Here is a 14842-nt window from a genome sequence, read left to right as displayed (position 1 = left end):
TCGTGTTTTGAAGCATCTAGTACTAATACTTGTTAGAAAGGGTATTATACTAAAGGATTTGCTGTTCTTTTTGTTAAAACAGGTGTATACACATTTCAAACATACAAAAAAACTGTTAAATGTTTTTGTTTTGATTTAATACTAAATAAGAACTAGGATGCTTGTGCTAGCATCTTTTTGTATATTTAGTGATTATTTTTTTTAACTGACTTTTTTTTATCTTCTGTAAGGTTTCATTTTGCCATTGACTTTTATGGTGGAAAGCATCTTTTCTTGCAGAAATAATTTCAATGTGCATTTTAATAATTACTTTCATTTTATAGTAAACATCTCTGTGAAAATATTATGTGCATAAAGCATAAAATCATACTTGAGTTTTTTACATTTATCTTTCTTTGGCAGGATATCATTGACAGGCTTATAATTTTGAATTCAGAAGCTAAAATTCATTCCCTATTCAGTTATGAACAATCACATATCTTTGGTCTGAGGTAAGATGCTCATTTTTTATTCTCTGGTCACATTAACTAAATAGGATATAACATGCTTGGATGTGTTGCTTCTGATAAGATAACATTGTTTGGTTTTATTATTCATGAAGGTGAAATTCCCCCTTTTTTAACATAAGAAGATTAAACGAAAAATGGCCTACAAAATGAGAATAGCAATGAGTCTAATCTTATTACTTTTAAATGGATATATTGTAATATGATAAGCAGTGACAGAAATTGCATGTTGTTATTTTGCCTAGTTGATTGAAAAGAACGTGTGGTACATCCACTGTGGTACATAAAACAAAAATCATATCAAAATACTAAAATAAACAGAAGGGGTTTTTTACTATTTTTATATCAGTTTCATGTATCCATCTACTCTGATTTAATTGTCGCCAAGTTCACCAAAACTTATTTTGTTCAGGAGAGTACTGTTTGATTCCAGATATTTCTAGAACCTGAAGGAACACTTAAAATATACTCACACTGTCATGCTCATGTTTTTTAATAACAACAACTGCTTTATAATATTTTTGCATAGAAATTACTTTATGTGGGTTTTTTTCTGTTTTCCAAAGTTGAATATATTAATCCTTGAATTGACTTTTTTTTTGTGAACATATTTTCTGCATTTGAAATATAAGATCTACTGCATTGGACTTCATAGCATGGAAAACTTTGATAACCTTGCTTAGGCAAGATATAGCCCAACGGATTACTTTCTGTCATGTTAGCTTTCTGCAGCTGTATTGGTACTTTGATATCATAGTAAAATTATTTCATACTATTTATGAATAACCATAAGATAGAGTATAATTTGCTGATAAAGATAAGTGTGAAAGAAGTGAACAGTGGCAGAATTTGGAGTTGGGAGATGCATGGTTTTATCTTACAAGTCAGAAGTCATAAATGCTGTTTTGGGGGAAATTGCTAGTTGGACAAGAATGAGAAGTCCTGAGATGCAACTTGAAAAATAAGATACAATTCTTCATTTAGGATTATAATGACTCCATAAAAAAGCTTGACTGAACTGCCATTGATTTAACAGGGATAAGGGAAAGAGAGAAGTTTCACAGTTTAAATAATAGTTCACTTTTAGATTGTATTCTACCTTTATAAGGCAAAAGAAAATTTCTCCTTCAATGATACTAGGAACTCTTCTAAGGCAAAAAATTAATTATTCGGTCTGGTTGTGTAAGTGGTTGCCTCCCATGCTGTAAGAGAGTGGTACACAAATACATGGATCATGTATTAAATTTTATTGAATGGGTACAGTATTTTTAACAAGACCTATACTCTGTGAGGCAACAGAACTACCTTTAACTACATATATGAGCAATATAACAAGGTCATGTGTAATCACAGAAAGGGAACTATATCATTACACGGATAAGGTGAGCTTCAGCTTCAGAGTTCACTGTGATAATGACATTTTCTGCTAGACGCTGACAAAATCAAAACCCAAGTGAAAATCCATTCAAACTGCCAGATTTCAAGAAAAGGTTAAGTAGTATTTTCATTTTGGAAACTTTCTCATAGGAATAGTGGCTATCTTATTAAGTAGTAATCAGATAAAGGAGAAATTTCTCAAACATTTTAATATTATTTTAATAGACACTTTGTGATCTACAGAGACTTCTGGAGTCTCAGTGATACCTAGGACCTCATATTTAACTTTTTTTTTAACACATTCTGACTTTTATTTTTTTTATTGTTCAAAATGCCAGTTCCCTTCCCCCTGCCTCTCATTGCCTTCGCTGTAAAAGAAAGGAAGATAGAATTTGAGGGATTTGAATATGGGCCTGCATTTACCACAGATAATCTAAGAGTGTTTGCTTATTGATTAAATGGCTTTTCATGAGCTTGTGGGTCTTGCTGTACAAATGCTTTTTGCAAATAGTGTAGAATTGGCACATAAAAGCCTTTTATTATGACTAATTCAACTGGCTACATGAAGAAGATTTTTATTATTATATAGATATTCAGTGTTCCCTATTAAAATAATACTTGAATTCTGGATGATTGTGGAATTCATCATGATTTCTGTATTGTTTACAGTATTAAGGCTTGCAAGAAACCCTAAGCTATGTTATCTGAACGAGAGGTATACAGTTCATTTTAAATACCTTTTGAAACCAAGTTTCATGATCTTTTCTATGAGACCTACTTACAGCAGATGTCTGTGTTCAGTAAAGTAAACCTTGCCTTGTGTAATTGGTCTGCTCCTTGACCACATTCCATGAAGAATACCAAATTCAGGAGCAGTTATATAAAATAATGTCAGATGCTTAAGAGATCTTAAAATTTAGAATCTTAATTAGGGTGAGTGAAATATATGCACTTTTCTTTGCTGCTATGTAGATACAAAATATTTAAATGTTTATGTTAACTTTGAAAAAAACAAACAGTTGTGTGACCGAATTATTTTGTTGAAATATTTATCTAGTAACATTTCTTTCTGCTAGATTTAATACCAGTAGTACAGCCAAACACACATTCTTTAAATATTTAGAGATCTGTACAGCCATGTACTTTGGGTTTTGGTGAAGTATCATTGTATATGTGACTTACCCAGAGCGAATGCTGAACTTAGATCTGTTTAACTTACACGTTATACTCTCAGGACCTGTAATCTGCCTTATTGTTCAAAAGAGTTACAGATTCGCTTACTTGAATGCTAAGCAACTACTGCAGTTTAGAACTACTTTTTTTTTTCATGCTTATACTGTGCTTCAGTGACTTAAAATGGTTTGGGTTACTAGTTGCATGACTACATACAGTACTTAAAACACGTAGGTATTTCCACAGTCTGTTAATGTTTCATTTTCTCCTGGGTGATTATTTTCATTTTGAATTTTTATGAATTCAGAACTGTTATTTTGAAGGACAATCCTGCAGAGTCTGTACTGTCAATTTCCCTTTTTAAGCTTGCCTGCACTGAATGGGGATGTGCATGCAGTAGAGATCAAAGGGGAAGACTATGGAAGGTAACTATGGTTTTGCATAGCCAATATCTCTCAGTCTATAAAGATGCTTCCTGCAGAGCATTCATGCAGTCTAGGTACTGTGTGATCAATGTAAAGTACTCAGTTCTACAGCAAGGTATAGCCTAATGGAAATCTTGGGGGTTTGTAATTCGTAACCTGTAAGTATCTTGGCCTAGGATTCTTCTTCACTGGTATCACAGACAGTGGTGTGGTATACCTTTAATTGCAGCTCTTGTGTACTGGCAGGATGAGATTTATTTACTTGAAGGTCCTTCTCAATTATTTTTTTGAAGTTGTCATTACTGTCATCATTTTTATTATTGTTATTAGCTCAATTAGTAAATATTAAAGGGAAACTTCAGGCAAGAAGTTGGTGATAACAGAAAAGTTGATGTATATAAGCAGTTCCTGACTTGTGTACAGAAAGATTTTCGAACTGTCATTTCAACTACAAAGCAGATTTGTACGTATTTGGAAGCAGAAAGTTGCTCAGTCAGCCAGTACCGGTTGATAAAAGAACACTGAAGGCTGTCTCAGTCACTTCTTGTACAGCCTGACAACCTGAGTGCACAGGAACTGATGCAAAAGTTCTCCATAGTCTTTCTGTTTTAGAAGATTCTTAATTTAAATCGACTTTAGAGCACAAATCATAGAAAAGGGAATTCACAGCAGCAATCAAAGTAATGAATTTTAACATACTAAACACAGAGAATTTTCTTAATTTAATGATCAACTTTCTTTCTCTGATAGAAGTGTGCCCATTGATCTTATTTATAACTCATTGGATATGAGAAAGACTGGTTTTCAGAAATACTGGAGATCTTAATCACTTCCCCTTCAACACCAAGCTCTTTGAATCTCTGTAATTTATATTAACAAAGGAATTAAATAAACAGTGATAACATACATTTTCTTTCACACTGATGAATTACACGGCATTAAGGCAACTTTGTAGTATTTCAGTAGAGTCAATACATCCACAAACTGTGAGTTTTTACAGCTTGCCAAGAAAATGTATGCATTATATATATTTTCAAAGCCTCTGCCTAAAGCATCATTCAGGCATTTACATATGACTGTTCTCTTTATTCAGAAACTGAATTTTCTGAGAATGTTAGTGGCACTGTTTTGTTAGCTAGATTAAAGCGTGGCAAAATACCAATTCTTTACTTTCAATAACCAACTCCTCATCCCTAAGGAGTATCGATACTCCAAAATAGATTCAAAGATAGTCAGTGCTGGTTGCATGAAACACAGAAGGAGAAACCATGCTATGGGGATCATGCGTAGACTGTGTATGGGTAGTGGGATGGGATCAGAGTTGGTCTACAGGCAGCTTTACAAAAATTCACCTTATTTAACAGAGTATTTTATAACATGTACTCTTCCTGGAATTTTTCTTTTTATTTTTTTTTGGTGGGTATGTGATAATATGGCAGTAATAGGCATCTCTGTACTTTAAAGAAGGAAAAAAACCCACCTTTCTTTGGCTGTCTTGTATACATATGCCACCATTGATTGTTTTGTTTTTGGTTTTTTTTTTCTTTTTTCCCCCAATAGACTTATTTTGATTATAAGTATTGTTAGGTCAAAAGATCTTTTGTACGTACATTCTGAATCAGAAGAATCTTTATTATCCCTACAGTTTTTCACTGGAATGCCTCGTGCTAGTGGGTGTCAAGCAACAAGGACAGCACTCTGTTCAAGGGTTGGCTTTCTGCAGGAAAATTCTAAGAGTAAAATACTTCTTTTTCAGATATGCATATTGGGGCCTTTAATTTTAAATACAGAATGTGGTTGCTTAGCATTAGTGGATAACTGATTTAGTAGAATTGTAAATAGATTTATTTTAGGTCTGTGTAAGGTAAGGCTGAAAAGGAGTATTTACTATAGTGCTGTGTGTGAATCTTCTAATTACATTTATGTTTCTTTGGAACTATATAAAATTGTAAATACTAGTCGAAGTCATCAATATCAGCGTTGTTCAATATCAGTCTCAGGTTTGTAAAGATACAGAGCCTGCTACATATAGGAAAAGAATATTAACCTGCTATTTTTAGATTTGTATGATAAATATTTTGACATTGTTAAGACTTTTTTTTGTCATATAAAATATCATGGTGACTTTTCATACTCATTTTCTTACTCCTGAATGGGTGCAGGAGATGATAAAAATGCATTGTATTTGTTTCTGTTGGCCTACAAAACCAGTAAGAGAAAGGGTTAGGAAAGAGAATTTAAATGGCTTTTACTATGTTGGTATTGAAATCAATCAACATCTTGAAATTTGCCTCAAAGCAGTATGTATTGGTCAAAATTTCATCTAGTGCTCTCCAGTGAGCTCCAGGTGAATGAATTAAATCCTGTAGGAGCTGGGAGATGAACGAATGTGACAAGCAAGAGATAACTTTGTGGGTTTAGGAAATACCGATAATAAACACCTGTGTATTATTTTCCATTATGTTTTCATTTGCATTGTAAACACACCCTCTTATATATTATTGTATTTTAATAATGAGGTAGCTTCAGCATGTGAAATAATTTAATTGTACTTACATTATGTGTATCATTAACTAAGAAAATGTGTGATTTTAATGAGTGCGACACAATGAAAGGAGCATTAGTTTTCATGGTTTATAAAGGTAAAAGATATGAATCCTGATAATTTTTTTCCCCTCAGGTCAACTTTCTATTTAGATTTCTACCCTCTTTCTCTTTATTAAAAAGTGTTGTAAATAGTGGAAGCTTTTTTTTAAATGTTTATATAGAATTCTCTAAAAGCTCATTCATTATAAATTGAAGTAAGACTTTTTTATTAAAAAAGTGGTTTTAAACAAAGTGTTTCACCTTTAGAAAACCTGGAATTTCTTTACTAGTTTCATGTTTTCTTTTCCATTTTCCTTGCGCAGACACAAACAAGGTTGTACCTCATGTTTTCCATATACCTTTTTTTTTAAATATACTGTCACAGCCCATGAACACTGTTGTCCAATGTCACTGATGAATCTTTTTGATCACTAATATCTGAATATCTGGTACATTTACTCTTGCAACATTTATGATGCCATTGGCTGGATGTACAAAAGTAACCCTTCTCATGCATTTGGTGTCCTTATGTCTTTGCGAACAGAAGGAAGCCATGTTCATTGAGTCCCTCCTGCTGAGGAGAGGGAGGAGTGTGGTGAGAGTGGAGGTATTGAGCCTGACAGTATTTATTTCATCCTCTAAATCCACCGGATAAGAATTCTTATGATAGAAGCATGAAAGACTATGTAGTCCTCCAGTTATTTTATACCAAACCTTTTTAATTAAATAAGAATAATTTATTTTGTTAATTAATTAAGGACCCATTTTCTATTATTTTAAGTGTGTCTCCTGTTTAGTGAGTGATATATGGTTATTTGGAAATTAATCTCTTCCTTCCAAGTGTTGATGCTGGATGTGTGTGAGGGAAAAGACTTCTGCGGCAATGATCACACGCTAGTGCTCACGTTCTGTAAGTCTTTAGCCTCAATTTGGTAATCCAAAAGTGAAAGAGGACAGGGTCTGCATTAGTAGTGATGGGAACTTGCAACAGGGTTATGCTGTCATGCTTCCACATCATGCAGTTACACAGCTAATTCAGTTTTCTGTTATTTTGTGTGTTAATAGAAACTTTATAAATTTAAAACAATTTGTAATTAATAAAATAGGAACAGCAGATTCTGTGACAGGATTATGTCACTTGCTTGTTCATGAGTGGTTGTTTGTATTTCTGTTTTTTTTGCTTCACTGAGGGAGATTAAAATGCTTCACTTCCTGCAATTTAAAATCTACTTCACTCTCAAGTCCTCTAGGCTGGCAAGTGATGCTCATGAAACGCATTTCTGTTTAGCTAGGGAAACTCTTTTACCATTAGCAATCACATTACATGTGATTTTCAAGTGCATTGGATAGCTGAAGTGCTGTAGGTGCTCTTTTGAAAATCTTTTCATGTGGAAAACATCATAAAGAATACATCAGTCCCTTAGTCTTACTGGGAGAATCATGACTCTCTTGAGGTAGTAGCTTTTGCGCCGCAGGCATCCAGGATGTAACTCAGGGCATTGATAGATACTCTGTATCCAGAAGATCTCATTTTTCTAAACCGCTATGAGCATTGCCTTCAGTGGTACAATTAAAACCCTTGATTTTTTAGAAAGACCACATGCAGAGGTGTGTTCTCCTTATTCCTATGCCCTTTGTTCAGTCTGCAAAGGCAGCGTGCAAAGCTTTGCATGGCTAGAGCTTCCAAGTGCCTCTTGTGTTATAATGCTGACTAGGTAACTTTGGGTTTGGTTTTTTGTTTGTTTTTGCTAGCCATTTGCCTTTCTCTACTGCTCTGGCATGCTTAACAGTAATTGCCACTCTCTGCTTGGATCAACCGTTCTCATTGGAGCTCAGGCCATTACTCAAAGTGTAATAAAGAATAAATCAGATTGATAATTTAGGCTCTGATATTAAATGTTTTGAGGCTGTCCCCCATGATGATGACACTGGAATAATTTGATGAAAACTTTGCTGTGGATTTCTTGGCTGGTTTACCTATTCATTTAGTCAGAAGGAGGTTCTGCTACCTCAAAGAGGTGGCAATCCTTGTTTTTTTCCACTTATGTTTTTAGTATTTATTCCTGGGAGAGAAAGAAAGACCTTACCTTGTCCCATGGCTGAGCTCTCTACAATTGTCATGCTGTATATTTTGCACTGGCCACAGTCAGCCATGCCTCTTATCTGTCGAAGACAGCAACTACAAGCCAAGAGAAAACCTTTTACTAGTTTAATTCACCATTTTGTGCTTACATTACTGAAACACCTTATATATAGACAGCATTGGTGGACTAATTTCAGGTTTGGTTAACCATTGCACCCTGCCTGAACAAATACATGGAGTTAATTTTCATTGTAGCAGCCCACATGGCACTGTGTTTTGGATTTGTGGCAGTATTGATAGTGCACCTGATATTTTGGCTGATACTGTAATCATTGCTCAGCAGCAGGGCATTCCTTTTTTATTCCACTCCCCTGAAAGTAGGCTAGAGGTGTGCAAGAGGCTGGCAATGAACAATAGGGATGGTTGACCTGAATTCACCAGAGGGATGTCCCATACCATATCATGTCATACTCAGTGACAAAAACTGTGAGGTCGGAGGGTAAATCGTGCAGGTAGTCATTGCTTGGAGGACGCCTAGGCATTGTTCTGCTTGTGGGAAGTGAGGAGTCAGCAACTGGAGGGTGCTTAGCCGCTTGCTGGTGTCAACCCACTGCAGACTTCTTAAAACTACTGTATCCAAGAACAGCATCTCGCATCTTTTCCTGCCAGCAGATCATTTGCAGGTATCCCTTCAGTGAGGACGGAGCATCGGATTGGCTTTAAAAAGAATATATGTTATAAAAGTAAGGAAGAATAGTCTATGTGAGTGTAGTGGGAACTGAGGTAAACTAGAATTGTATTTACCATAATAAAGGTGATGTTTAAGAGAGGCGTGATCTGAAGTTAGGGGAAAAAAAAAGGCAACTGAGAAAATGGGAGTACAGGGAACATTCTATTTTGTTTTTAAAAGTAACTCATAGAAAGTGCATTGAGAAATATGATAATAAGCTATCCTCATAATGGGTGTTATTAACAATTCAGAAAAATTCATAGGTTTAATGATACTATTTTCAGGTGACAAAATTTAGAGAGGCAACATAAAAGTTAACAAGTATTTTAGCAGCTATAATTATTTACTAGCTGTTTGTTACTACATGAAGGAACTTCTGTTCTGCCATAATGAAAGAAGTCATTATTATTCCACCTACCAAAACCAAGAACATAGGTGGTTACATAGGTACAAAAGTACTAATTAGCAGGCCTTCTTTCAGACTTCAGATTTCTACAGTGAATTATGAGTTGCAAAATTATAGTTGAAGGGCATGATCCAGGGAACACCCCTCAAGAAAGACAAGGATGACATAGGAAAGGAAATGCAGAATTTGGAAACGAAATTACTTATTACTACCATATTTTCACAAGTATGATATGCATTTTGTTTTTTCTGAATTTCTTTAAAATTGGTGTTCCATAAAAGACTGGGAGCAGATAACCTTTGATTTTATCTGTATTGCATTTTCTTCCTCGGGATATGGTATATCTTTTTACTAGTTTTTACAGAATTATGGATTTGGGATTGAAGGGGAGGTTGGAGATTATGCAGTTGGGTTTCACAAGAGAGCATTATTCAGGGCTTTGTCCTGTCTGGTTTAAAATGTCTCCAAGATTGGTGATCCTGCAACATGTCTTGGCAACCTGTTCCTCTGTTTCACTACTGTCACAATATGTTAAAATGGAATTTCCTGTGTTCCAATTCATGCCCATTGTCTCTTTCAAACTTTAGTTTATGCATCTATGACTTTGGAAGGTTAAGCAATGGAAAATTAGCTTTAACTGCGTATCTGTACTTCATTGACAGCACTTTAAAGTGGATTTTTCCATGTAGATGAAAATTTCATTCAAATCCTCCAGCAGAGGCTACTCCTGTTAGATCTTGTGAATTTTGTGATTTATCCTACCACTATCCCTTCTATCTAATTTTATTTGTTTATGATATTCTACATTTTTTTCCCTCTGTGTATCTGAGGAGATGATACTAGCTGTCTTAGCCATTAGTCTTCTCCCAAGTGCTTTTTAACTGCTGGGAACGGTCTTCTGCCATTTAAACTAATCATACTGAACAGAATAAACGGTCCATCTTCATGATGGTTTCAGTGCTCTATTTGTAGATTTTTCTTCTACATAATAATAAAAAAATACAGCTGAACTGTCATTTCTGTTTCTGTGATTTAGAAAAGTACTGAGACATTTCCAATGTCTGGAAATAAATATAAAACTTGAAATAGAACAGACCAAGTTAGATTATAAAAGCAATAGGAAGAAAATTAAGTATTATCATCTTGACTGTTTAATTCTTGGCCCCAATTATGTGAATTTGCTGGTATTTAATTATCCAGATAACGGCTTGCAAATTTTTGCTATTGTCAGTAGGAGTATATTGGGAATTACAATGAAGAAAATAAGCATTGACTATTGGACTACAAATTTCAGACAATACTTATTCTCTAGTTTATATTGAGTCTAAATATAATAAATATACCAACAAGAAATGTTTAGTCATAGTATTTTCCATGAACAGGAAAACTTCAATGGAATCATTCTGTTGCTGTGTTAGAGTGAATAGATTAGTTTAAATTGGATTGTCCAGCTTTCAGATTTACATGAAATATATTGGATTACTTTTTCTGTTAACTTGCTGAGATTATAAAAGAACATTGTACGTAATATACTTTTCAGTTTATTAACATAATTTACCATTGTGTTGTGTTTCTCTGAAATAAAAAATAAAGCAACAGCAGATTTGTTAATTTTGTATGTTAAATCTTTTATTGCTTTTGAACTGTGTTAGGTTTGATTGTATAGAAGTGCTTAAAAGCCTATCTTATAAAGGAAAAATGTATTTTTATCTCCCTCTGCCCTCCTCCCCCCCGACGAACTGCTTCTGAGTTGCCTTACCAGCACATTGTTGTATAATTTCTTTACATTTTACATGGCATGTCTTATTAAGTGTGTGCCACTTGTGTTATTTTATGATATAAACTCCAAAGCAACCTCAGCTGTACAGTGAATATTTTCTGTGGTTGTTCAATGCACGTGAAAAATCTGTTGGAAACCATTCCCTGTTTGCTCAAGGCTGTGCCACTTCAGGGGCTAAAAAGGATATATAAATGAGTGTTTCTGACATATTTCTGTCTGAGTATTTTTAAGACACTTGAAGTTTTTTTGTTTTGGTTTGTTGTTTTTTTCTTTTTTCCATTTTGAGATATCATAAATATGTTCGCCTTTGTCTTACTCTGCATTACTGGATTCCTGACTGATGTGCTATCGTTTCAATGTGCCCTTCTGCAGGTTGTTAAATGTGCTATGCTGTGAGCTCAATACCCTTTTACTCTTGGAGACACAGTATAAGGTGTCACATATTTTACTAACTGCTCAGGAAGAAAATGTCACAGAAACTTCAGAAGGACCAGGGTAAGAAGTGACTGATATAAATGTTATTTTAACTGTCAAACTTTTCTCCTGAGAAGAAATACATGAATACTTCAGTAGCTTTAAATATACAAATGCTCTCAAGTTGGCTTACAGTATGCTTAAGTTTATTCCTGTACAGTTTTGTCATCAATCTTAAATTATGAAGACACAACAGTCTTGTTCTTTCTCCCATTTTCACTTCAGAAGTGATTGAAATGAAATATTTTACTCATTTTCATTTGGTTATTTCATAAAATAAAAAAAAGAGTAGAAGAGTAGTGCAAAATTTGTGGAGGTGAATATGCCTTTTTATTTTATGTATATAATATAAAATTAGTGTATTACTTTAATGTTTATGAATTAAAGACATCATCAGTACTTTGGGTTTGGGGTTTTTTTAAGTTCATTTGTAACTTACTTAACTGTCCAACTTCTGTGACTTTGCATTCCTGACATATATAAAATTGCACAGTGCGTCCTTCAAAAGGAAAATTGTGGTTTTAACAGAAGTGAACAGTTATTTAGTCACAGACATTTCATCCTTTCTGTCAGCATACTGAATGTTCAGAATTTTTACTGTTTGTTATATGAGACCCATATAGAGTTTAAATCAAACAATATGGGTGAAATTACATCAGACATAGATGACTGTTATAGACTATTTGAGGATGAAACCTACTGTCCCCTTACCAAGGAAAAAGTTGTAATAAGCTTGGTGTCTAAAAACTGACCTCTATTGCTTTTAAAAATTTTTGGATCTTTGGTGACACAGTGACTTCAGACAGCTTGTTGACTGTGTTTTTTTGATGATTAACTTTGCTAATTTTGTAACAGCAGAAGTTTGGTGGTAGGCCAAGTCAGGAGCAAATTTTGATGGTCCATTTACTGCCTCTGCCCTAATTACTGAGCTTGTGGGCATAACAAAACTTCTGAAATTTCCTATTGTTTTATGTCCAGTAATTGCTCAGATGTTTCCAGTCAGCAATAGGTAAGGAAGTATAAGGTTAGGATAGTGCTTGCAGACATCTCAAAATACTCCATGTTTCTGTTTGTTTATTTCTTTATGCATGTGTGTTTTCCAGGTTCTGTTTTAACTCTGGTATGTCTCTCAAGGTATCCTTGCTCATTAGAGTTTTCTGAATTAAAAATTTGTAAATTAAAGTTGTTCTGATTTTTTTTTTAGTGTTTTGGTTTTTTTCTTTTTTTTCCTCCAGAGATTTTATAATTGATGGTCTATCAGTGGAGAGAAACCATGTTCTTGTAAGGATGAATCTGATTGGAGGACCACAGGAAAGGATTCTGCCTTTGAGAGTACTGGATAAGGTTAGAAACTAAGGTTTAACACTTTCTCTTTTCCCAACTCCTGTATTCGTTAATGGAATGTTTTTGCTGATGATTCAGCATGTGAAAAATTATTTAATATTAAGAAGTACCAGTCCACCTTTAGCCTTATGAAGGGCTACAATTTTGAAGAAGCCATACACTGATGAAATACTTTGTTCCTACTATCTCAAGATTGACATGTGTCCGGGATAGATCACCTTCAGATACAATGTTTATATTGCTCCATTTTTAATGCTACTTTTCCTACTGTAAAAGTGAATGTAGTTTGTATGGTTTTTACTTACATATTTCTGTGTTTTCTTTATTAGATTTCCATTTGTTACATCTTCCTTTTATTTGAGGCTTTTTCCATGCTTGGATTTTCATCTGCAGTATCTAATACCTGGAGCTTTCATCAGTGTTGCAACAATAGAGTGTTTGTTAAGCAGCTCATTTAAATGTTCTGCTTCTCACTGGCTGTCAGTCTCATAAAGATGAACTGTAAATTACTGTCAGCACAGCAAAGACAGCTAGATCCATGTATAAAATTGGAAATACAGTTTTGTATGGTTTTTTGTTTTTATAAAAACTGCAGTTTCCTTGGTTGAAAAAAAACTGTAAAATCAAAACTTTCAGTGGTATATACTGGAAAAAACTGGCTCAAATGCTTTTTGGATTTTGTATCTAACTTTTTTTTTTTTAAATTACAGAGTATCTCATTGCAAATTGGATTATCAAACGTAATTTTGGTTCATCGTCATGAATTCTGGGAACTTTACCTTTGTGTTAATTGAGCAAATGCTATTAATTCTCCTAAATTTATTTCGTTCTGGTCCTGTTTCCAGGGCAGTGATCCGTATCCTTGGCCAATGTTTTCATCATTCCCTTTGCCGAAGTGCTATCTTGCAGAAGTTCCTAGGAAAGCTGAGTTCAGACAAGGTACATACAAAGCATGCAAGCAGTGCAGATGTCTCTTGATTTTTAATTTTTTTTTTCCTTCCATGCCGCCCTCCACTCCCCCATCCTCCAGATTGTAATATCATAAGGATTTGAGGATTTATTAATGTTGGCTGCATTTGTATCTAAGTAAGTTCATTTGGTTTTGCTTGTCTGGCTTTGTGCAACTGTCAGTCTGCAAAGCTCTGTTTAGTAATAGATTTCTTATGTAAACTTCCAGATTAACCTTTTGGCTCGTCTCAGGTGGGTGACTCTTGAGATGTATTTATATCATCTCTCTAGTAATTGAAGCAAGACAGTATGGTTAAGCTACAAATTTTTTGTACACTATTTTTGTGATTCAGATCACTGTGTTTACAAAGCTTGGTGATGTGTGAAATAGACAGTGTTTAGGATAGTTGGTTTCTACTCTGAACATCAATTTGGAATGGGGGCAGACTGAAGAACCCTTTGAGGAACTATCTAGGCAAAATAGTTTAATCCTTACAAAGAAACCATTTTAAGTTTTTGATTTGCGTAGACAATGCAAAAGAATCTTATGAATAGTTTATTGTAAATAAATAGTTTCTTGTATATGTTCGTGTTTACTGTGTCTTTGAGATGTACTTATTAGAAATTATTTATGAATTTCCTAAGCAGATGTAGATTCTGAAGAGTGATAGAATTTCTGCATTAACTGTAGAGTACAAAGAAGTCTGTTCATAGATGTCCAATGCTGGGGAATCCACTTCCCTGAGGAGGTTATTCCAGTGCCTGATTGTTGTCATTGTGAAAAATCTTCCACTTGTGTCTCCTCGAAATCTCCTCAGGAGTAACTTGTACCCATTCCCCTTCGCCTTTCCTCATGACTCCTTGTAAAAAGAGAGTCTCCATCTTCCTCATAGCCACGCTTTAAATAGTGGAACATAGTGATAAAGTGTTCCCTAAACCTTATTTTTCTCAAGGCTGAACAAACCCAGTCCTCTTAACCTTTCAAGCTTTCCAGTACTTTGATCATCTCT

At 34.4% G+C, this 14842-nt stretch overlaps 1 protein-coding gene across 6 annotated transcripts in view; it reads left to right on the top strand.

Moving 5' to 3' along the window:
* TBC1D32 (TBC1 domain family member 32) overlaps window positions 1-14842 on the top strand; it is an 80766-nt gene that overhangs the window by 30329 nt on the left and 35595 nt on the right. For 5 of the 6 annotated variants that reach the window (XR_011336972.1, XM_069851769.1, XM_069851772.1 and 2 more), the window contains 4 exons: window positions 403-491; window positions 11439-11561; window positions 12776-12884; window positions 13730-13823. Coding sequence is in view for 5 of the 6 variants with exons in the window: in XM_069851769.1 (XP_069707870.1) it covers window positions 403-491; window positions 11439-11561; window positions 12776-12884; window positions 13730-13823 (415 nt within the window). In the remaining variant the exon portion in view is untranslated. The remainder of the gene's footprint in view (window positions 1-402; window positions 492-11438; window positions 11562-12775; window positions 12885-13729; window positions 13824-14842) is intronic. The other variant, XM_069851770.1, reaches the window with a different exon arrangement.

The sequence above is a fragment of the Phaenicophaeus curvirostris genome, chromosome 2, assembly GCF_032191515.1.
Source record: "Phaenicophaeus curvirostris isolate KB17595 chromosome 2, BPBGC_Pcur_1.0, whole genome shotgun sequence".
NCBI classification, from domain to species: domain Eukaryota; kingdom Metazoa; phylum Chordata; class Aves; order Cuculiformes; family Cuculidae; genus Phaenicophaeus; species Phaenicophaeus curvirostris.
Note: the sequence above shows the minus strand (reverse complement) of the source record. Positions and strands in the feature narration are given on the sequence as shown.